The sequence below is a fragment of the Conger conger genome, chromosome 9, assembly GCF_963514075.1.
Source record: "Conger conger chromosome 9, fConCon1.1, whole genome shotgun sequence".
Lineage (NCBI taxonomy): Eukaryota > Metazoa > Chordata > Actinopteri > Anguilliformes > Congridae > Conger > Conger conger.
In genome coordinates, this window is record NC_083768.1 from 46,019,861 (window position 1) to 46,043,876 (window position 24,016).

The 24,016-nt window shown below is 40.0% G+C and overlaps 1 protein-coding gene across 4 annotated transcripts; it reads left to right on the plus strand.

Annotated features, from left to right (window-relative positions):
* Positions 1 to 218: 218 nt before the first annotated feature.
* On the plus strand, positions 219 to 23,360 carry LOC133136826 (ankyrin repeat and IBR domain-containing protein 1-like). 4 transcript variants are annotated; one of them, XM_061254594.1, is made up of 22 exons: positions 1,437 to 1,475; positions 3,142 to 3,201; positions 3,404 to 3,687; positions 5,120 to 5,420; positions 5,597 to 5,779; positions 6,418 to 6,535; positions 7,190 to 7,398; positions 7,853 to 7,941; positions 8,169 to 8,313; positions 8,548 to 8,714; positions 9,818 to 9,906; positions 10,523 to 10,653; positions 11,588 to 11,722; positions 12,154 to 12,240; positions 12,321 to 12,384; positions 12,598 to 12,743; positions 12,842 to 13,032; positions 13,590 to 13,641; positions 14,258 to 14,369; positions 14,962 to 15,017; positions 15,910 to 16,570; positions 21,075 to 23,360. In XM_061254594.1, coding segments are annotated over exons 3-22 (3,126 nt in total). In that variant the 5' UTR covers positions 1,437 to 1,475; positions 3,142 to 3,201; positions 3,404 to 3,499; the 3' UTR covers positions 21,077 to 23,360. The 4 variants fall into 4 exon arrangements, with proteins under 4 accessions (XP_061110577.1, XP_061110579.1, XP_061110580.1 ...); XM_061254593.1 differs by lacking the exons at positions 1,437 to 1,475; positions 3,142 to 3,201 and adding an exon at positions 219 to 364; XM_061254595.1 differs by lacking the exons at positions 1,437 to 1,475; positions 3,142 to 3,201 and adding an exon at positions 219 to 364 and having other exon boundaries at positions 12,842 to 13,020.
* Positions 23,361 to 24,016: the final 656 nt, after the last annotated feature.

Consider the following 24,016-nt stretch of genomic DNA (forward strand, 5'->3'; position numbering starts at 1 on the left):
AGCATTGAGGTTCATACCCACTTTTCTGGTGACCACAGTTGTTTACTAGAAAATAGGGAGCCATTTCGGACACAGCCTAAGTGTAAATAGAATTAATACTTTTATTAAGCAATGTTAGTAAAGTCTTTTATTTTGAATTTCGCAATCATGCTGGGTACCGGAAGTGTTGTCTTTATTGTCGCCTCCCACTGAAACAGTGGAGTTTCTCCATTGTTTTCGCAAACACTGGACAGAAAACTGTGGAAAGCAGTCATTGATTAAAATATTAACGAGCGGACACCGAAAACAAGCAATGTGGAATTAATAAAGATCAAGGGAGAGGTCCGTGTCGTACAAAGGGTAATACATCTAGGAGGAACATTGTGTAAGTAGCAGGCAACCAATTTAGCTTGCTAGAAGCACAGTGCAGAACTATCGTTAACCAGATAGCTAGCATACTGAACGTTAGCCTGAATTGCTAGACTAGATCAGAACCTCACCGTCATGGATCCGGATAAGTCGAAGTTTGGAAATGCGAATTGCTGTAGATGCAACTTGTTGCTTTGGCTATTATTGATTTGGATTAGATGACTCACTTTGTCCTGTTTTATGAAATAGTATGTACATTAACTTTAGATGGTAAGCTAGTCGGCTAATACAGTTGTTAGCTAGCTAGTACAGTTGTTTGCTAATTAGCTAGCTATCTGGCTAGCGTGTTTTTAGGCAAAAACATTGGAAGGGTGTGTTGGCCGTATAGCTCCTAAATTAGCTTCGAGTATAGCTAGGTACTAACGTTACGACAGTCTGCACAAATCGTAATCTAGCTAACGTCACGTTAGTTGGCAATAGCAGGTGATATTTGATTGCTTGCGATATGTCTAGGTTACTAACGTTAACTACCGTTAGCAAGTTAAGTCCCACCGTCAGAAATGCAGTTTGAACACTTAGCTAGACACTTTGTAACTAAGTTCGGCTAGTTGTATTTTAGCCTTGACTGGTCAGAAGAGTCAGTCATGTGTAACGTTCGATTATATTGACCGAGGTACCTTAAAACACAGGGCACTCGCATCAGAATAAATCCACAGCAACCAAATTAACCAGCTAGCTAGGTACGATGTGATATGTTAGCAGCTATCGGAAGCTTTTGTAAAATTCAGTAACTAGTGAAGTAACTTAACCCGACGGAAGCCATGTCGTATTTTTTGGGCCCCTTTATCTTGTAATGACGACGTATTGCTTTATAACAAAACTTGTTTTCTCTTGATAACCATAATCAGATAAAATGTACCATGTGGCTGTGTGTGACGGACTGGGGATATAATTTGCTAACGTTATGTTCACCGACGATCTGTTTTGGGCTAATACATGTGATATATTACTCATTACTTAAAATGTATGTTTCATTATTACTTTATATGCGAAGTAATGCATCACACTACTTACTTTTGCGTTACCTTCACAGAATGACCTCATGTACAAAGGGACTAGGCATACAGGTATGAGGCCTAATTGAACAGAGGAAATTGTCACAATTTCCCCATAGCCAAAGCAACACATCGTCACAGATTTGAGTGATATCGAATTTGATATTTGGCATGCAGTTTTGGCTTCATTAGCAAACACTGGGAACGAAATTACACTTGGATTGTTAATCTGGAAGTTGTCACTAATTTGCCCAGGCTCCATTATTATAGTTAATAGGGAAATGGTTCTTTCACTTTATAGGTCTTCACTAGCTCTATCTTTTACGTATATATTGTGTTCACCCAGAAATGAAAGGTTAACACATGAGTGATTATAATCTTGCAGTCTGATTTTGTGAAAAACATAGTACGTTTTAAAATGATTAGATTTTCACCAGTTAGATTCTGTTATAATGTCAACATCATCCCCAGAAAATCGTCTTAGATATGAGTCCATGCCAAGATATCATTACTTATCTGAAGTGGCATCATATGGTTTTGTATCGCCAACAGTGAGTAATTGCTGATATATTAGCTTTTTATCAGAAGTTGCATCACACAGCTTTGTATCACGAATTCCTTACAATGTTGCTGCACTGTGTAGCACAGAACAGATACCCCCGAACAGCAATAACCCACAAGTCTGCAGTTCAGCTGTTCAAATTATTCTCCTGAATACCTATGCCGATCTTGACTAAAACAAAACTAAAGCTTTATTGCAGGGAATCAGCAAAGCTGGTTTGCCACCCTCCCTTTACCTGTGAGTCAGTCAAACATATTTGATTCCACTTTATATGACAATTACTATTTGGGCAAATGCCATTAAGGCTATATATTGGTTTATTATTACTTGTAATAAACCGAAGTGAAATATATATTCCATTTCGTAAAATTGGTATATTTCAACATCAGACTTCCAGAGTTTGAAATGGGTTCAGATCTCTGAGGTTCTACTTTTATTTACTTTCTGTCTTTAGTACACATTCAATTACAATATTTTTCATTATCAAGAAATGTTATTGGATAATTTTATATAATCTGTTTTATAAAGTTACTAGCTAATACTTCATTTAATATTTCCAGACCTTGAGTATTTGCGTGAAAGTACAGAAAATGTATGGAAGTTCTGCTCTTAGTAATACACACACAAAGATGTTCACAAATTGCTAAAATAAATGCTGCCTTTCTTAAGAAAAAACACAAATTTGTCCACACCTACACTCTAGTGTTTGAGACGACTGCCAGAGCTGAGTTTCTAATCCCAAGGAAATGGGTTGCAATATTAATTGCATTGCATCCAGGGTGCAGTTATAGGCAGTTATCAAAAGGGAAAAAAAGCAACTAAACCATTTAATTCCAAATCCTGTTGTTGGTGATATTACTGTTGTTGTCTTCTTTTTTTTTTAAGCAAGACCTGCTTTACAGACCAGGTCATTGGTCATGCTTCACAGTTCATTCATTTAAAAAAGAAGTGAGAATGCGCTTGGGTATGTGTTTCTCCTATGATTGCTTGAGTGTATTGATATATTACTGCTGACGGCTTACTAGGAATCAATCTGGAATTTTGATTTGTGAAACAAACCGTGATCTCTGACAACTTTAGGGCATGTATAATATGACAGCCATTTCGAAACCTAAAACGGCCACCGTATGTCTGGTATTTTGATACTTCAGCTTACACACAATTGATTGATTTCAGGCATTTGATCCACAAGACAGAGAGAATATGAAGCTGCATGCTTCCCAGTCATGGGAAAAGGTATATTCATCTGGAATAACATCGAGTCCCTCATTTAATTGGAATTTGATTGTTTTATATCAATCCACAAACGCTATTGAGCACATTTTAAAAATGTGCATATCAGAATCACATGATTGGGCTGATGAATTTGTATGGAAATAAGTATGGACTAGGATTTGATTTTAGCATCTGCACTCACTCCACTGTCTCTTTCTCCCAGAGCCTGCAGCATGCTGTCCATTTACAGGTCAAGGGGATAAAAGTCAAGGCTAAGTTGTGTGCCAGCAGCCCAGCAGTGTCCACCGCAACCTGAGGAATGGGGAACACGGCGACCAAGTTCCGCAAGGCGCTGATCAACGGAGACGAGGGTCTGGCCTGCCAGCTGTACGAGGGCAATCCCCAGTTTAAAGAATCACTGGACCCCAACACTTCATACGGGGAGACTTACCAGCACAACACCCCCCTGCACTATGCCTCCAGACATGCAATGAGCCGACTGTTGAGGTCAGTGGTTCAGTTTTTTCTGAAACATTTGATAAAAAGTCTTGCATTACATTAATGGCATTCTTAACGCGTTTACTTTAACTTTTAGCCTTTTTTTTTCTTTTCTTTTTTTACTGCTACAGTGCAGTCCGTAAGTATTTGGATAGTGGTTTTGCCTCTGTACTTGAAATGATAAATAGTGCAGACTCATCTTTAATTTGAGTGTATTTACTTCCATATTGGGAGATCCTTGTTGGAATTAGATCTCCTTTTTTTTTAGCATAGTTCCCCCATTTTAGGCCATCAAATGTATTTTGACAGCCTCTCAACTGTTTCTGATTCATCACATATATTCAGTTGCTTCCTTAATAATGGTATAAGAAAAGCTTTCAATATCTAGTCTTGATTCTAGGCTTTTGATTGCCTTTGGAGTCTGTTATTGGCATTTGTCAATATGAGGGCCTGAGTGCCAATAGACATGAAGGAAGCCACTATGAGGCAGAGCAGTAAGAAAAAACAGTCAAAGACATCGATAGGCTTATGAAAACAGACTTCTTAGAACATCATTTATCAAGTCAAGACTAGAAAGACAACGAATGCCGCCTGAGGCCAAAGGCAGAGCCCTCTGTCACAATGATCTGGAAGGGAAGCGGTGGTCCCTAGTAGCCAGGATAAAATTATGTACATGCTGCTGTCGAAAAGTCAAGTTGGCAATGTTTACCATTTCTTAAAATTTCTTCTGCACGGTTCCACTCAGTGAGCACTTTATTAGGTATTTATTAGACTTTTTTTTTTTTTTTACTTATTGAGTCCTGCGGTAACCTATCCAGTTAGAGGTTTTGACGTGTTAGAGATGCTCTTCTGCATACCACTGTTGTATTTCCTGGTTATTTCCATTACAGTCAGCTTCGACCAGTCTGGCCCTTCTCCTCTGACCTCTCATTAACAATGGGTTTCTGCCCGCAGAACTACCGCTCGTGAGACTTTTTTTTTTTTTGCACCATTCTCTGCAAATTCTAGAGACTGCTGTGCATGAAAATCCCAGGGGATCAGCAGTTTCTGAGATACTCCAACCACCATGTCTAGGACCAACCATGTTCAAAGTGACTTGGATCACATTTCTTTCCTATTCTGACATTTGGTCTCAAAAACTGCTGAACCTCTTGATGCATTTAGTTGCTGCCACATGATTGGCTGATTAAATATTTGCATTAACATGCTGTTGTGCAGGTCTACCTAATAAAGTGCTCACTGAGTGTATATGTTGATCAGATGCTCAGGCTAAAGTTTATACTCTTACCCCAGTCCCTAATGTGTTTTTGTATGTACTTATTTGGTAATGCCTATTTGGTGTAGATCTTCGAGACTAAATGTGGGGTTCTGTAGAAATCCTTCTGAGTGAAATTTGGTTTGTGATGATTAGCAAGAACCCTTTCCCCTTTGTATTTGGCAGATCCTTCCTCTTTTGCAAAGATGGAAACCCCAACAAACGCAACATTCACAATGAAATGGCCCTGCACCTACTGTGCATGGGACCACAGATCATGCTGTCAGAAGGTGCCCTCCACCCACGCATTACTCGCCCCTTTGAGGATGAGCAGAAGCGTGCCGACTGCCTCCAGATGATCCTAAAATGGACTGGAGCCAAGCTGGACCAAGGAGAGTACGAGAGAGCCAACATTAACGCCACTGACAATAAGAAAAACACCTGTTTGCACTATGCAGCTGCCTCAGGGATGAAGATCTGTGTGGAGGTAGGGATTTTAGGGGTGGAGGCCTTTACTTTCTTTGCCAAAAAAAAAAGGTTAAAAATAATGTCACTGCATCGCACCAGCTTTATATTGCTGTTAACCACTCCTTTGTTTATTATGCAAGTTTAGTGTTTGTGTCAGTCCGCATGTTATACTAATCCCCACTTCCCTGCCTACAGTTCCTGGTGAATAGCCATGCAGACCTTTTTGCAGAGAATGAAAACAAGGAGACGCCATGTGACTGCGCTGAAAAGCTGCACCACAAGGAGCTGGCCCTCAGCCTTGAGGCTCAGATGGTCTTCTCTATGAACCCCGAGGCTGAGAGTATCGAGGCGGAGTATGCTGCCCTTCACCACAAAGAGGTATATTGGACCGGTTGCTTCATGAACGCATCCCTGATTGCTATGGTCTCAGGGCAAGTGAGTGACTGGAGCCCCTGAATTCACTTTATCCCCTTTTGGTAAACCCTTTGATGGAGAATGAAGAGTCATTCTGTTTTGAGGGAGGAGGGGTGGTCAGTTGTTTCATTGCATAAAGAACCAGACAAGGAAAAACAGACTATATATTTTGCCCATCTCTAAAATGGGTTATTGTAAAAAAAAAAAAAAAAAGTTCTCATGTTTGAACCAAATTTATTTTCTTTTTAAATAATATATAAAACATTAGGAACATTAGTAGTTCTTGTATGTTAAAATATAGAACATAATTGAATTACACACTCACTTTATACACATGTACTTTCCCTGAGAAAAAATACAAGGCGTACAAATTAATTAAATGGGCTACATCATGCAATATCTGCGGTAACAGGCAGCACCTTCAGCCCAAGCCGTTTCTTGTTTAAGGTATACTGGAGGTCGTAGTTAACTTATTTTCCAACTGGACAATTAACTTTCTATATTCCACCTTTCTCAACTCTCAGAGTATAAGATTGTTGTATAATACCGTATACCTTGATAAAGACGTGTGTGACGCGTTTGATGCTCTCTGGTCTGCACAGCCATATGAGGGCCTGAAGCTGCAGGATTTGCGAAGGCTGAAGGACATGCTGATTGTGGAGACGGCTGACATGCTCCAGGCCCCACTCTTCACTGCTGAAGCGCTGCTCCGGGTACACGGTACATAGCCAGGATGACGTCCTCAGGACGGCAGGAGCATTTAGGGAATTACAAACACGTATCATTTATGTAAAACTTGGATCTGTAGAGAGTGAGGTATCGCTTTCAAACCAAAGTTCATTCTACGAAAATAATGTGAAAATACAGCTGCAAACAGGCTGTCCATGTGTTCCTGCTGATGGTGTGTACCACTACAGCTTTGAGTATGTGATGCAACAGTGATTATTTCATGACATTTGATAAGTTGTCTGGTTTCTTGGGTCTAAATTAGTTAGTGATTTTTGGCTGAAATAAAATCAGCAGAACGCCAGCAATCCAGCTGTGTCAGTTTTGTAGAAAAAGATAGCTATTAGGTGCTTTAATGGGTAAGCACCAGTTGTTTGGCGGCATAAAGTCGGATGTTTCTGTCAGAATTGATCATATTTTATCCTATACTAACAACAATTTCAGCTTAATTTAATGAAAAACCTCCTAGCAAAAATAATTGGTGTTACATTTTTGGGAAGGATGTCGTTATGTGGTGCCATTTGACACAGATGCTTACCTGGTTTTTAAGTATTATTTTGTTTGGCTCTGTGACTGTTGTTGGTGCCTACTTGTGTATAAATTATTCACTCACTGTTGTGGCACTAACCTGAAAGTCTTGTGGGTCAGACTGGGACAGAGAGAAGTTGCTGGAAGCCTGGATGTCCAACCCCGAGGATTGCTGCCAGCGATCGGGTGTTCATATGCCAACCCCACCTCCCAGCGGGTACAACGCTTGGGACACCCTGCCTTCCCCTCGGACGCCTCGTACCACCCGTTCCTCCGTCACCTCCCCTGATGAAATCAGCCTGTCACCCGAGGATGAGGGCATCCCTCTGGTGAGATGCCTGGAAAGTTTGGTGTCACCGTGCATAATGCATATGTTTTTTATGTAGGCAAATTGCATACTGCTTAACGCAAGCCTAAGAAATGATACAACATTGGAAACGTGATTTTGTTAGTTAAAATGCTCCTCAGTCGCCACTCTAATGCCATACCCCTAGGCCTGTAGCATGTTGTCAAAGATCTGTGCTGATGCACCTTGATGGAGAGCAGGCTGATGTGAATGTTAGGACTATCAGAAGTCGGTGGTTTTATTTCAGTTCTGCAATACTACACAGTTGTTTGCAGACTTAATAAAAAAACGAATCTGTTTTGATCCTTCTGCAATGGGAAGGTCTTTGGAATATTAATTCAAAGATGTGGAAAACCCTGATGCAGAATTTTAACAATGATTGTTTAAATCGCTGTTGGTCGTGTCTGAATGTGGATTCATGTGTTTTTCTCTGGCAGTGTGGCATCTGTATGTGTGCCATCTCTGTGTTCGAGGAACCCATTGACATGTCATGTGGGCATGAGTTCTGCCGAACATGCTGGGAAGGGTGAGTTTTGATCCAAGTATTTATCCCCTGGCTTGCAAAAAAGTACATTTTACAACTGACAGTTTAAACTGTATCTTCATCATCAGGAAAGTATCTTCTTTTCCACTTGTTAGTTCTTCGTGGGACAAACATTCCCTCATCACACTTAGTGTACCTTGCAGAACACATCAGAGTGTCTTTGAAATGATTGAAATTAGTTGCAATCATGTGCCTTGTATTTGTGCCAGGTTCCTGAATCTGAAGATACAGGAGGGAGAAGCACACAACATCTTCTGTCCAGCCTATGACTGTTTCCAGCTGGTTCCTGTGGAAGTTATCGAGAGTGTGGTTTCCCGGGAGATGGACAAGCGATATCTCCAGTTTGACATAAAGGTTGGTGTGTCAGTATGTTTGTCAAGATATGAGGACCAGAGTTGTACCGATGAGTCATGGAAGCCATTTTGAGCTTCCATGACTCAAATACTTTTTCATGGCACTATATTTCATTGCAAGGAACATCATTACTGGGTGTCTGGGCATGAAGATATCCATTAGTTATGTAAAAACTAATAAGTTGCACACATTCTCACATTAGCAATTTTTATTTATTTGTTTAACCTATTTCAGGCATTTGTGGAGAACAATCCTGTGATTCGATGGTGCCCAACGGCAGGATGTGAAAGAGCAGTACGGCTCATACAGCAGGGCCCTGGCGCCATTACCTCTGATTCCCTCAGCTTCCCCATCCTCCGAGCTCCTGCGGTGGATTGTGGGAAAGGGCATATCTTCTGCTGGTCAGTTCCTGTCTCCGTTGACCCTGTGACAAAAAGCAGGAATGCTTTTCTCGCAATTGCACATTTATTTTTTGTATGTGCCCTTTATAATGTTTGGAACAAAGACCCATTATGTCTTGATTTGCCTAAGTATTTTATACAATTTCCATGTAGACATTACAAAGGTCTTTATACGTAGTCCCCCCCATTTCAGGGCACCATAATGTTTGGGACACATGGCTTCACAGGCGTTTGTAATTGCCTGCTTAATGCTTAAGAGCTCTCAGCACCTAGGAAACTATTAAAGTTGTGCCAATGAAAAGAAGCCACTATGAGACTGAGAAGCAAGAATAAAATGTAGAGGGGGGAAATAAAAACATAATACAGTCAGCAAATATGTAGGGAAATGATAAATAAATAAATAAATAAAAATGTCTAAGACATTAACAATTGGTAAAATACTGGCCATTTGTAGACTGAAAGAGAGGAGGCTCCTCTTTTTTTCTCCAGTCTGTTTTTAATGAGCGTTCAACAGTATTAACATTTATTCATAGTTTTAACAATATTAACATTTATTTTCATGTAAATCTTGGTGAATGGCTGCTGTGCATTTTGTAACCTGAACCCAAATGCGCTGACTGAAAATTGCGATTAATACCCTGAATTAAATCTACAGATTTATGTACCTAAACATGAACATTTCTTCTGGTTTGTGATAATCCAACAGGACATTTTATTGCTAGACTCTTGTCATCATTATGGTGAGTTCAAAAAAGGTTCAGATAAAAAAAAAAATAAAAAAAAATCTGAGGTCACCCAAAAAGCCATTATTTGGTATGCACGAAGCATGTTAACAATTTTATAATTGTTGTCTCTCAACAGGAGGGCCAAATAAAGCAGGCCATCATTAGGCTGAAAACCTACCTGTGTATTCTTTATTGCTGCATTTTTGTGATTAAATTCCTGGCAGCAGTTCCAGAGCTACAAAAGAGCACCCTGGTCTCCTTTCCCATCTCCCTGCCATACCTTCCCCCCACCCCACCCCAACCCCACAGAGACAGAACTGCAGAGACAGAACTCACCACTCTGTGGATGTGTATTTACCTCCAAATTCTCATTTTTAGGGAGTGCCGAGGAGAGGCCCATGAACCATGTGATTGTCAAACCTGGAAGATGTGGCTCCAGAAAGTGTCTGAGATGAGGCCAGAAGAATGTAAGCTTTATGTTCCCTGAATCATGGAAAATTTTGAGCAATAGCTGATTGATGCTTCAGATATTGGCAACACATGGCTGATATTCTACCCGTAATTACTTTGTATACATTGTCACTGAATGATAGTCACCCTCAAATCACTTTGATATCCATTCCCCAAAATGAGTATTATAATTGAATCTATGCGTACAGTGCAGTCCGTAAGTATATTTCTGTATATATAGAAATATATAGAACAGACTCGAGTTCAGGCTGCATTTAAGAGATTGATTCGGTAGCTACTGCACATGATAGAAATTCAACAATGATTGGGGGGGAAAAAAAAACCCATCTGGTTGACTTGGCAACGGCAACATGAGCTCTGTGGTTATTCTGTTTTCGGCATTACCAGCAAACCGGTTTGAGAAGGAATTGATACAGTAATAGGTGGTTGGACCTAATTGCCCACAGTGACATCAGACCCCCACCATACCCATATATATTTTAATCTTCTTAAACCAAGATTAGTTTATGGAAGTTTGTATTGTATTGTGTGTAGTTTGATATTTAATGTACAGTTTCCAGAACAACATTGTGAGGAATTTTCATTCAGTATTACTCCCCCCTTTCTCTGAAGTGGCTGGAGTGAGTGAGGCTTTTGAGGATGCAGCCAATTGCCTGTGGTTGCTGACCAACTCCAAACCCTGCGCTAACTGCAAGTCACCAATTCAGAAGAATGAAGGCTGCAACCACATGCAATGTGCCAAGGTAAGAGATGTAGTCTTTTAGGTCCCTCCCCACCCTGTATTTTGTTGGAAAATGCAGCTCAGTTATTACACAGAGCAATCAGCACAGACTCGACAAATACTGATTTTGGTATAGTTACGTTATGTCATTGTCAAAATTGACGGAAGTATGAGGTAGTGTATATATAGGTAATATAGAGGCTTTAGAAAAGGTTCAAAGAAGGGCAACTAGATTGTATCAAAGATAAATGTTATGAGAGACTAAAGGTGCTTTATCTCTTCAAGCTCTGGCAAAGGAGACTTTGGGACAATTTGATTGCTTTGAGGCTTTAAAAAAATTTTTTTAATGACATTTTATAAACTAACGATAGATAAATTCCACACAGACATTTTTTCACCCAAAGAGTGGTCATGGTGTGGAATAGCTTGCCGGGTCATATTTACCAGGCTGGATACGGTGCTGGATTCTGTCAAGTTTTAGGCACATTGTTTAGCTTTGTTCATTAGTGTGAACCACCTAGTAATACCCTAGCTATGCCTTAGCAACCACCTAGTAACACCCTTGCAACCACCAGGTACGCCCTGGTATTAGCAGTAGCAGTAGCCTCAATTTGATTGCCCTCCACATTTTATTTAGGAATCTCTAGTTTGTTTTCTTGTCTTATTGATTCTGTGGGATTCAATGATGTTTTTAATTTGATTGTTTAACTGTATGTTTTTAATTGGGTCTTTTCATTATTGATTGATCGTTTTTGTTAATTATTCCGATTTTATTGTTTGACTTTTATATTGCCCATTTCTCCTATTTCTATATAATTATTATTTTTTTATTAGCGAGCAACTTTAGACAGAATGGCCTGTTGCTATTTGTCTTCATTTTTAGCAAGGGTGCCAATATTCTGGAGCTGATCTAACTGTCTCTGTTCTGAGTCTGTGACTAAGTCTCTGCTCTACAGTGCAAGTATGATTTCTGCTGGATCTGTCTGGAGGAATGGAAGAAGCACAGCTCATCCACAGGAGGCTACTACCGCTGCACCCGCTACGAGGTCATCCAGCAGGTGGAAGAACAATCCAAGGAGATGACAGTGGAGGTGCTGAACAATGCTGTCTAACGTGAATGCATACTCAACATTACCCTCCACCCAAAAACACCTCAGGACTGCTGCCAGACACAAACACACAGCGTATACACACACCTTAGTCAGAAATTGATGCTTTCATCAACATTTAAAGTCATCAGTTCATTGAAATTCTATAACATTTGTCTTACCTTGCAAGTAGTCAATAGGACAGTTGTTTTTCCAAACTTTCACAGGCCTTCTGTTCCACTGAAGGTTAACTTATTAACACTATTTAACAACGCTTATTTTTACAGATAGCTTTGTCAATAATTGTTGCCACTTGTCTGTATACAGAGGATGGTGTATTGGGAATAGTGAACGTAATTCTCACAAAAGTGAAAATCTTTTTTTGAAGCCATCCATTGTCTTAATGAACCCAGTATTTTTATGTATTACTTCAGGCTGAAAAGAAGCACAAAAGCTTTCAGGAGCTGGACCGCTTCATGCACTACTACACGCGCTACAAAAACCATGAGCACAGCTACAAGGTAAGGGAAAACTCCAGTGAATGCATTCGCTGCATACCCAGACCTAAGGTGCCAGTTAATTCTGTCTGCTCTTCACACAGCTAGAGCAGCGTCTTCTGAAAACTGCCAAAGAAAAGATGGAACAGCTGAGCAAAGCCTTCAGTGGTAATAAGTAACTTACCTTCTCAGTTCTCCCACTGCAAAGGTTCTGCTTTAACTGGGCATCTGAGATTTTTTTTATGTGTTGAAATTGTATATTAGTAAGAATAATAAGGATATAATCTGGAAATTTCATATACAAACTTATAATTTGAGGAAAAGAATGTATAGAGCAGTTGTCACCTAACTGAGTGACTATTTTGGTCCCTGTTGCCACAGGGGAGGGTGCTGCACCGGACACCATGTTCATCGAAGACGCTGTACATGAGCTCCTCAAGACTCGCCGCATCCTCAAGTGCTCTTACCCTTACGGCTTCTTTCTGGAACCCAAAAGCACAAAGAAAGAAATATTTGAACTTATGCAGGTACAGTGTTGAGACACGTAACTGGTCTTTGCAGATTTGGGCCTGGTGTGTTTTTGCCAAATGCAAGCTTCTGCCTGATCGTCTTTATCCCTCCTCAGACTGACCTGGAGATGGTGACAGAGGACCTTGCTCAGAAAGTGAATCGCCCTTACCTCCGCACACCCCACCATAAAATCATCCGTGCAGCCTGTCTGGTTCAACAGAAGAGACAAGAGTTCTTGGCGTCCGTTGCTCGTGGCGTGGCGCCCAATGACTCTCCAGAAGCCCCTCGCCGCAGGTATCATCCCATGTAAATATCATTCCAGAGCTCAACTTTTATTCTGAAGTAACTCTATGACTTTAAAGTTTCCAACTGCAGTCAGACGAGCGATTTCCTTCGAGGCTTCCAAATAGTCTTCCATTTAGACTTAGTTATCACTAAATATGTTTTTTTGTTGTAAAACATCAACCTTTTTAGGCATAAAGTCTCAAGACCAATTGTGTCAAAAGACAAGTTTTTTTGTGTAAAATTGTACCAAATGCAGATTAAAATTAGTCAGCTGTAATTGACCGCCACTTTGAAAATGCTGATAAATGAGAAAGAACTAAACAGTGAATATATCAGATACCTATAGTCACATGAACCATAATATGGCAGCCACATATTGTGGTCTGAGAATAATGTGAACACATTATTACAGAAGTAAAAAATATCAGTGCCATGGTGGGGAATTGAACCCCTGGCCACATGGGGTGAGTTACAATAGGATAACAGTCAGCCGCCCTATGGGCTGTGCCGCATGGTCTTCTAGACTTTTCTTTTTGCACAATAATAGATACTTTATCTTTTACTTTTTGTGTTTCCAGTTTTGCTGGTGGGACATGGGACTGGGAGTACTTGGGCTTTGCTTCTCCTGAGGTAACTATAGATATCATTTAATTGTGATTTCTATGAAATCATGAAAACTTAACTGTGTTACGTTTTAATTGCCTAACAATGTTGCTGCCGAGAGGCCACTCTTAGTCTGTTTTGACCTAAAGATCCAGAAGAATTGGTCAGTGCTTGGAGGAAACGATCAAGGGAGAGCACTGTCAAAATTCAAATTGCCGTCATAAGCAGCCGTTAACCGTTTTCAAAATGGGACCGTAACCGTTTACAAAAACTGGTTTGTCACATCCCTAGTGGCTAGCTTCTTAGCCGGCTGCTGCTGCAGTGCAATCCCGCTCCCATCTGGCACTCCAGGCTGGCTCAATGAAACCCCAAAGGAAGCAATTAGACAGGTCTGCTGCAAATGCAATAAATAACTTACTCTATAGATTCATAGGGTAATGATGTGCAATCCCCAGTCTGTCACAAAGCATACAATAACTGTGCGTTCAGATGGTAGAGGTTATCTCGTCACGATCACGAGACAGCAACATATGCTATGCCAATATGGCAACGCGAGAAGTTGTTTTCTGGTATAATAGCGTGTTCTCTACGGACTGCCATTCTTAGAGTTTTGCTCAGAGGCCTGTAACCTGTGTTCTGCCAGGAGTACGCAGAGTTCCAGTACCGAAGACGGCACAGACAGCGGCGGCGTGGAGATATGCACAGCTTACGCAGTAGCACCCCTGACCCAGACGACCCCAGTGACAGCACTTTAGGTAAGTGCTCTTTGACCACCGTAATGCCTGCCCCACTGTGAGTGTTCAGTGCATGGTAAGAAAAAAAGGTGCTTTTTGCACTAAAATACTGGCAGCTGGGGTGCTAAAACCTTTTTTTTTGTTAAGAAAATTAGTGAAGCTGCTGGAACTCTATTGATTTTTTCCAGATTTTTAGAGGTTCAAACAGCAAAGCTCGGATTCCTTGGTTCATATCGAATAAAATGTATATTCTCAATTTAATATATCCCTGCCAAATTCTTATGCAATTTTGCATTTTCCAAAACCTACTTGTACAAACTAGTCTGTGGGTTTTTAAATCATCTGTGGAGTCTGATTCTCAATAATTATAAAAAAAAATAAAAATAAAATAAACATTCTAAATGTCTTGCTATTTAAAAGGTTCTAAATCTTGCCAAAAGGAAAATGGTATTTATTCAGTATTTTCCCTTGCCAATTCTGTTAATGGTTTCTCTTGCATAGACTTGCCTTATTCCCTTTTTGATCATTAGCTTTATATCACTTTCAGTCCCTGTCCATGTTATGTGACTGGTTGTAGTATGCAGTTAGCAAGGTGCCTGTTGTCTCCACACAGATGCCCTTGAAGGTGGTGGACGGAGACATGGCCCCTCCATGGTGAGTTCAGCTTCTGTGAGTATTCTGACCAGCTCCTCATTTCATGACTACTGTATCCCTGTCAGTCCCTCTGAAAATCAGCACTGGTGGTAGGTACTTGCCCTGCTTCACTGTCACTCAATTCAATTGAGCACAATTCATTTTCATTTCTACACCACACAAATTTTCAGTTCTTTCATGTCATGTTGTAGGTCCCTGGAATATCAGAGCCAAATGGTCCTGCCCGCTATACTGATGCTGCCCTACAAAGTTTTAAATGCAATATTCAATATGTTTTTAATAACCGTGTATGCATTTTTTAAATGGTGCAGTGGGTAGCACTGCCGCCTCACAGCAAGGAGGTCCTGGATTTGAATCCTCTCTGTGCGGAGTTTGCATATTCTCCCCGTGTTTGTGTGGGTTTCCTCCGGGTACTCCGGTTTCCTCCCACAGTCCAAAGACATGCAGGTTAGGCTGATTGGAGAGTCTAAATTGCCCATAGGTGTGAGTGTGTGAGTGAGTGGTGTGTGCCCTGCAATCGACTGGCAACCTGTCCAGGGTGTATTCCTGCCTTTCGCCCAATGTATGCTGGGATATAGGCTCCAGCCCCCCTGCGACCCTATTCAGGATAAGCGGGTTAGGATAATGAATGAATGAATGAATGAACTAATGATGCAAAGACCAGGTGAGCTGCCAACAGTCCAATAACGTGTGCCACTGAAAATTGGGGACTATGTAAAAATAGGGCCGTGCTTCCAACTCAGATGACCCGATATGGATGTAAATACCCTGAACTTAAGGCAGACAGTCTGCACATATATTTTGTACCTGGTTTCTTTTCTAAACGGCTGACAGAATATCTTCAATGATTTGGCGATCGATGAGCTGATATCTTCTTTACACAAGGATGGTTGTTGCTTTATTCCAGGGCCTTAATTCTCTTGACGAGGATGACCCCAATGTCCTGCTAGCTATCCAGCTCTCTCTGCAGGAGTCTGGGCTGGTAATGAGTGGTGAGACTCAGGAGATTTTCAGTAACGAAGCCTCCATCGGAGCAATCGGCACCTCTCTGCCATCCAGACTGGACCCTGTGCTGCACAGCGTAGAGGTGCCTCGTGCTGCTCTTAGCAGCTCTGAACTCCTAGAGCTGGGAGAGAGCTTGATGAGGCTGGGGAACATCACCAGCCAGTACACCCCTGAACCCTTCGATAACCTGCACCCCTTCGGCGAGTCTCCAGGAGGCATCTTCTCCTCTTCCAGCGACACTGACTCGGCCTGCCACGAACCTAGTACCGCCAACGCCAACCTGCTTGGCAACATCATGGCCTGGTTCCACGACATCAACCCCCAGAGCATCGCATTCATCCCGTCGGCCCCCTCAGACCCTCACCTGGACACGCTGGCGGACCCCACAATGCAGGCACAAATGCAGGCGGATGACGAGCCATCGGCCCAGGTCGAGGACGAGGCAGGGAGGCTCCCCCAGCCGGAGGCGGAAGGCACGGCCGCCGCGGGCGACCAGAACACGGAGCCTGAAGGCAGAGAAGTTGACTGTGACGCTGATCTCAGTCATCCTCATGTCCTAGAATGTGAGTCCGGTCCTGACCTTCAACCACACAGTCCCGAGTGGGAGGACCAGGTCCACCTGGTTTGAGAGCCTCCTGTGCAACTGGGGCAACATCTGAACAAAAACAAATTGTTTTGGGTAGCGCAATGGTTTTTGGGAGATGAATAGTTTTGATTTAAAAATCTAAAGCTAATTGTAGAGTGCTGAAATCAGAAATGTGTATCAGTACTGTGCAGAATTCTTAGGCATATGTAAAAAAAATTTAAATAAAAAAGAATCCATAAAGCAAAGATGCTTTCAAAAGTTTTAAATGAACAGTTTTAAATCATAAAAACTGGATTTATTAGAAGATCAGCTGGTAGGTTATACCAAACATCTTGAACATTCAACAGATCTTGCTATAAATCTCTGTAGACTTTGGCTGTCTCTCTTGCTTCTGGCCATCCAGGTAATCCCCGACAGCCTTGATGAAGTTTTCATCAGAAAAGTGGTCTATTACTTAATGTTTAATATGTCCTAATGCAGAAGACAGAAAAAATTATATCTAATTTATATTTTAAAAATCTAATGTGCCTAATATTTTTGCACAGTACTGTATATGGGCCATTCCTTGCCAACCCCAGGAGGTTGCCCCACAGCTCTCTTGGATTTTTCTTTTCTTTTCTATGTGTTGGTAGATAATGATGAGACCAATAAGTCCTGAAAATTTGAGCTTCATACTTAATTTTGTTTTGCCAGTAGAGCCACCGGGTGTCACGATGAAAAATGCGATTTCAGAGGGCTATAACTTTTAAGAAAATCTGTGAACATTTTTATCTAGATGTAATTTTGTATGTAGAATTTTTATCTTTCTGTCTCTGAAAACATCCATCTACCTTTGAGATATTTGGCTCAAAGAATTCACTTTTATTCACTGGGGACCAACTTTGAGGGGTCATATCTCCCAAAGTAGACATATTTGTATGGTGGTATGTTTGTATTTGTAACCCAGATTACTCTGAGAGCACTTTCTCATTGTGTTAAGATAAGTATGGTAGTAATAACATTAGCTGAGATATGACCCGTGGAAAATTCCATTTAGCCATTTTTGGCCCATTTCCACCCACCCGGAAACAAATATCACAAATATCAGTAATCTCTACTTTGGTTATTTTGAAGTTACATCCTGAATCAATGTTCTAGAAAGATTTTCTTTGGTACTCGGTGGGTTTTGTTTATATAACACCAACTACCCGATCTTTACATACCAGTGAGTTTTTGTAGTCTTCTCCTTGGTGGAAATTAACCATCTTCATTCTGAAACCCTTGGACAACTGTTTAGAGGAACGCATAGTTGTTAACACCAGACAGAACAGCCACTGCAGTTGTATACTTTAGAAGGCATAGAATTACTAAAGAATAAAAAGTTCAGCCCTGGAATTATGCTCACCTGACATATTGAAGCCCTCAAAAGCAAATCACCTGGGTCTGGTCCTTGGTAATCTTTCATAAAGTAACAAAGAAGAATCCAAAAGTGTTCCTAAGTTTTGCACATGGCCCCTTTCCTTAAAAAAAAAATAATTCAGTAAAAAATGAAAATAAAAAGCAATCCTTTTTTAGAATTTGCAGAAAGGTCTCATGTTTAACCATTTGGAGTTCAGGTTTGCCTTCGATCACATACAGATTCATTGTAACAGACATTTAAAATAGGGAGTGCTCAAATTTGTGTAGCTAAGAAATATATTATATAAAGAATATAAATACAAGTTATTTCTTAATTTAATTGTTCTTATTAATTCTATTTCCCGCTTGTACTTTCGTGATATGTCTTAATATATTCAATGCTTCTGTACTTGTTTATTTATCTCATTTTAATTTATTGTGAAGCACTTTGCGTTGCACTAAGGTGCATGAAATAGGTGCTATAGAAATGAAGGATGATTGATTGATTGATTTGATATGTTTAAAATTGCAACGTATGAATGTTTTATAATGCAAGTTATTTCTTGATGATGATTTGAAATTAGGCTGCCTTTTCAATAAATCCCCTGACTAATTCTATTTTCAAGTAGCATTTGGAGTAATCCCAAAACAATAAACCCAATGAACAGATTTAAAAAAACCAAAAAGAAATGTGTTGTACAAACAAGACCAACTGAGCTGAGTACCAAACCTAACTCTTTCTCAAACCGAGGTAGGGGGCCGCGTGAAATTTCTGACATTAGTTTCCAGGCGTGTCTAAATGTGCCAAAAATGGACAAATTGAATGGGTCACATCTCAACATCTTATGAGTAAGGTATCTTTACACAATGATAAAATGCTCTCAGATTACTCTTTTTCAAATAAAATGACACTAAAAGTATGTTCACATCGGCCTCTGAGTATGCTGATATGTACCCCCCTAAATTGGTCTCTGGTGGGGAAAAAAAGGCATATTTAGGGCCAAATATCTCCAAAACTAAAGTAAAGTGGATGCATGTCTTTAGAGGCAAGATAAGACTTCAACATACAACATTATCTACATACAAATGTACAGATATTTAGGCATTTTCTTTGCAAAGGTATGGACTGCTAAAAATCTTTTTTTGTGTTGTGATGCATTTTTTATATACCTGGCTCAACTGGGGAAATGAAATTGAGTATGCTGTTCATTTTCAGGAATTTTATATCTCATGATTGACTGCCAAGAAAAGAACCAAGAGGTGCTCTGGTACAACCACCTGGAGTTGGCCTGGAATGGAATATATATATATATACATGCCATATATACCTATATATGTGTGTATTTACGTATATATACCAGGATGGACTCGTACACTCATGTGATCACTTTATTAGGTAGACCTGTACACCAGCTTGTTATTGCAAATATCTAATCTGCCAATCAAGTTCAGTTGTTGTTCAGACCAAACATCAGAATGGGGAAGAAATGTGATGTGTGAATTGACTGTGGAATGATCAAACCACTCCGATCTGCCAGACGGAGTGGTTTGAGTATCTCAGAAACTGCTGATCTCCTGGGTTCTTCACACACAACAGTCTCTACAGTTGACAGAGAATGGTGTGGGAAAAAAAACATCCAGTGAGCGGCAGTTCTGTGATTAATAAGAGGTCAGTGGAGAATGGCCTGACTGTTTCAAGCTGACTGGAAGGCGACAGTAACTCAAATAACCAACAGTGGTACGCAGAAGAGCATCTGAACACACAACATGCTGAACCTTAGTGGATTAGCCACATCAGGTTCTATCCTATCAGCTAAGAACAGGAAACATGATGCTAGAGTAGGCACAGGTTGAGCAAAACTGGACAGTTGAAGATTGGAAAAACATTGCCTGGTCTGACTAATGATGATTTCTGCTGCGATAATCCGGTCAGAATTTGGTGTAGACAACTTGAATCCATGCCTTGTGTCAACAGTTCAGGCTGCTGGTGGTGGGTGGTGTAATTGTGTGGGGATTGTTTTCTTGGCATATATTAGGTCCCTTAATACAATTTGAGCATTGTTTAAATGCCACAGCCTACCTGAGTATTGTTGCTGACTGTGTGCATCCCTTCATGGCCACAGTGTGCCCAGCTTCTGATTGATACTTCCAGCAGGATGATGTGCCATGTCACAAAATTGTTTGTCATCGCAAATGTAGTTCCACAAACATTACAATGCGTTAAGTGTACTCCAATGGTCACAGTAGCCAGATTTGATGGAGCACTTTTGGGATGGGGTGAAATGGCAGCCGACAAATCTGCAGCAACTGCCTGATGCAATCTTGTCAACATGAACCAGAATCTAAGGAATGGTTCCAGTATCTTGTGGAATGCAGGCCACAAAGAATTCAGGCTGTTCTGGGGGCAAAGGGAGCCAGTAGTAGAAAGGTGTTCCTAATAAAGTGATCACAGAGTCTGTGTGCGCATATATATAGTACTGTGCAAACGTCTTAGGCACATAAAGTGCAGATGCTTTCAAAAGTAATTACATTTATAAATATTTTTTAAAAATCACTAGAAGGTGCAGTAAACCATTGAATCGAATCAATAGTTGCCTTTTAAACTGCATAAATGACAGTACACTGGACAGGTACACTGTCCTGCAGTTTTATATTTAAGAAAATCTTCTTGTATGTTGTTGCAAGCAAATTGGAGAACTTCTGCAGACTTTGGCTTCTGGCTATCCAGGTAATCCAAAACAGCCTTGATTAAGTTTTCATCTGAAAAGTGGTCTTTTGCGTAATAAGTATATTATTTTATGAAATACAAAGCTTTCACTGTAACATTAAATGTTTTGGAAAAATCTATGTTTGGAAATCTGAAATTAGCCATTTTCTGACACACTAATGCAGAAAACAAAAAACACTGAAGAGCAAATTTATATTTAAAAAAAAATCTAGGGTGCACAGTACTGTATATATAAGGAGAGAGAGATGTGTCCGTAAGAAAAGTTGGCGAGAACACCTTCATGTAATTGTGAAAGTGGGCGATGTTAATGTGTTGCTTCTCATATATGGAGTATGTATAGCTGTGGGATCACATTGGATGTTTCTCTCTGGAGTAGGAGCTGTGGGATCAGGGTGGATTTTCCTCACCGGAATGGGACACTTGTTGCAGGGTGCAGATGAGATCACTGGACAGGCTTTTACTTTTGCTCAGTGAAGTTGGCAGTGCTGTGAATATGACCAGATCTCATTCCCATCGACCCTTTTCTGCCTGCCTATTTCTGTCATAACCGGTGCCAAGCTGTAATTTGTCTAAGCATAACGTACTTCAGAAGGAACCAAGGTTATAACATGCATATTGTGCCTACATTGCTAAGAACCAATCAGAATCCCCCTTCCCCTGATCCATTATTATTTACCTATAGTGTAGCTAAGAGACAATAAGCAGTTATAACTTTTAAAAAATATATATATTTCTTTTTTTAAACTATCAAGTCTGCCTTTGAAAAATCACAATCTGGACCTGAGAACAGAAATTTGGTATTTCAATCAGATACCATTTTTTTTCTACATAATTTAATCATGATGGTATCGACAACTGAGGCTAAATTTGGAAACTGACTGACTTACTGAGGCTGCCGTAATTGTTTTATACTGAATGCGCCTTAATTTGAAATTTTTTCTTTTGTTTTTGTTTTGTTATTGGCACATTTCAGAAGTACCTCAGCATTGAAGCATAAACACTTCTTTTAACGGTCACTGTAATTTATTTTTAATCAAAATGAGTGTGTTGGAATTTTAAATTGCATTAAATTTAAAATATTTTTGTCTTTAACCTCTCATTTTAGATCAACTTTTTAGATTATTTAAAGAGCATATTGATGCACTAAACATAGGATATACAGAGCCTGTAGGATATACTGTGTAGTCTGTCTGGACAGTGACACATTGTTTTTGCTGTTTTGGCTACTCCAGCACATTGGATTGGAAAGGAATCGGTGAATATGAGGTTGCTGTGTATTCCTGTTAAATCGGATGTGGACGTAAATACCCTCTAATTAAAAATGCCAGTCTATACATTAAACCTCTTGTCCAATCCATCCAAATCCAAAATTACAAAAATTGTCTCTGTCGTATGGACTGCACTTATATTCCAATTGATTACATCTAACCTAAATTGATTATATTTATAACTAACATTATGAGCTCAGTTTATTTGTGAATGTTAACGGTTATTTACACGGTGAGCTCCATAATCTTTAGGACAAAGACATTTTATTTGGCTCTGTGCTCCACAATTTTAGATTTGCAATCAAACAATTCACATGTGAATTGCATATTTAGAGTTTTTATTCAAGTATCTATTATACTTTGGTTTCACCAAGCAGTAACAAACAATACTAGATACTGAAAGATTTCCAAAACCTGTACTAAGGAATTAATTGAAAACTCCTTACGAATCAGAAATGTCTGTGAAGCCATTCGTCCGAAACATAATGGTGCCCTGAAATAGGGGGATGTATAGCTAGTACCCTGATTTCTAGTTGGTGAAAACAAAGCATATAAGAATATCCCAAATGAAAGCTGAGTGTGTATGTTGGCCATTGTTGGATTACAACTTGTTGTAGTACAGAGCCCAATCAAGAAACACTTTGTCCCAAACATTATGGAGCTCACAGTACAGTATGTGAGGCATGCGCACAGAGAGAAATGTGCAAACTAGTTATAGAGAAGTACAATGCTGTGAGAATTTTTTTTTTTTTTTTGCCCAGGAGTGATACAAGATGGAACACTACTTTGTAAAGGATATCAGATCTGTATTTTAGAAAATGAAATTCCCTCTAAATTATTGTAATAATTTCACAATTAAATATATTGTTGAGGTTATTCATCTGAATTGGTTATATGGCTTTGTTATATGTTATGTTAAGTTATGTTACGTGAAATAGAATTCCAATATTGGTATCTTCTCAAAGTTTCATTAATCTCTCAAATTTGGTGTTGTGGCTGTTTTGAAATTGGAACCGCAAGAAAACACATATTACAATGGAATGTGTCCTGCAAAAATGAAGCTACGTAAAGAGTGCTCCGTATGGACTTGGTGTGGGATTCTTGTGGAGTTGGCTGCAGTGTAACTATGCAGTGTGAAAAGGGGAATACTAAATTCTGTTTGTATACTAAATTCTTGGTAAGTGTCAAGACAAGACAAATTATTAACAAGAAAAAATTAAGTATTTTATAGCCCAGTAAAAATTTTATATTGTAAAGCAACGTAATCTTGAAATGTTGTTTGCACTTTCATAGTCCTATACTTGATACATTCCCAGTTTATATGGCATAAGTAATGTTTGATGTCTGGCCAATCAAAGAAAGGTTTACTCTTAATAAAAGTTGCCTAAAATGTGCATTGCATCCTCTGTTTATTTTGTATGACATACATTTTAATATTCCTTTGTAATGGAGGCTAGTCCATGTAGGCAAAGGAGGCACTGCCTCCCTAGAATTTAAAAGATACCGTCAGTTCCTGAATTATTTTATCCCTGATAAAAAATTGTTGCATATAATAAACACAGTTAATAATCTATTTGTTCAAATATATGGGAAAGCCTGAGCCAATGACCACCCATAAACATAAGTGTTAGCAGACCACAGCCAATGGATTACCTGGAAGCGAAATGGCTGGAGAGCCAGATAACATCAGGTAATCCTAGCAGTTCATCTGGTGGAGGCACTGGAGAGGGGCATCGACTGAAAAGAGGACAAAGGGTTTCCCCTTTGGTGGTAACGGAGAGTCGGTACAACCCATTTTATAGCGAGGCACTCCTTTTCAATCATATTGTATCGACTCTCCCTGGGGCTGAACTTGCGGCTGATTACCAGAGTACCAGTCGCTCCTCCCCATCCACCTCCTGGGACAACACCACCCCCAGTCCCCTATCAGAAGCATCGGCCTGCAGGAGGAACGGAATTTAAAAGTCAAGGCTAACCAGGAGAGGACCGCCACGCAAGCATGCTTTATTCTCAGAAATACCACCAGCCACTGTGCCGTACACTGAACCGG

What these genes read in the sequence shown, in the direction of transcription:
- LOC133136826 (XM_061254593.1), top strand. Translation starts at nt 3,500, where the DNA reads ATGGGGAACACGGCGACCAAGTTCCGCAAGGCGCTGATCAACGGAGAC. An exon ending in CTGCCCTTCACCACAAAGAG is followed by an intron (nt 5,780 to 6,417) that starts GTATATTGGACC and finishes TGGTCTGCACAG; the next exon opens with CCATATGAGGGCCTGAAGCT. An exon ending in CCATGGTGAGTTCAGCTTCT is followed by an intron (nt 15,018 to 15,909) that starts GTGAGTATTCTG and finishes GCTTTATTCCAG; the next exon opens with GGCCTTAATTCTCTTGACGA.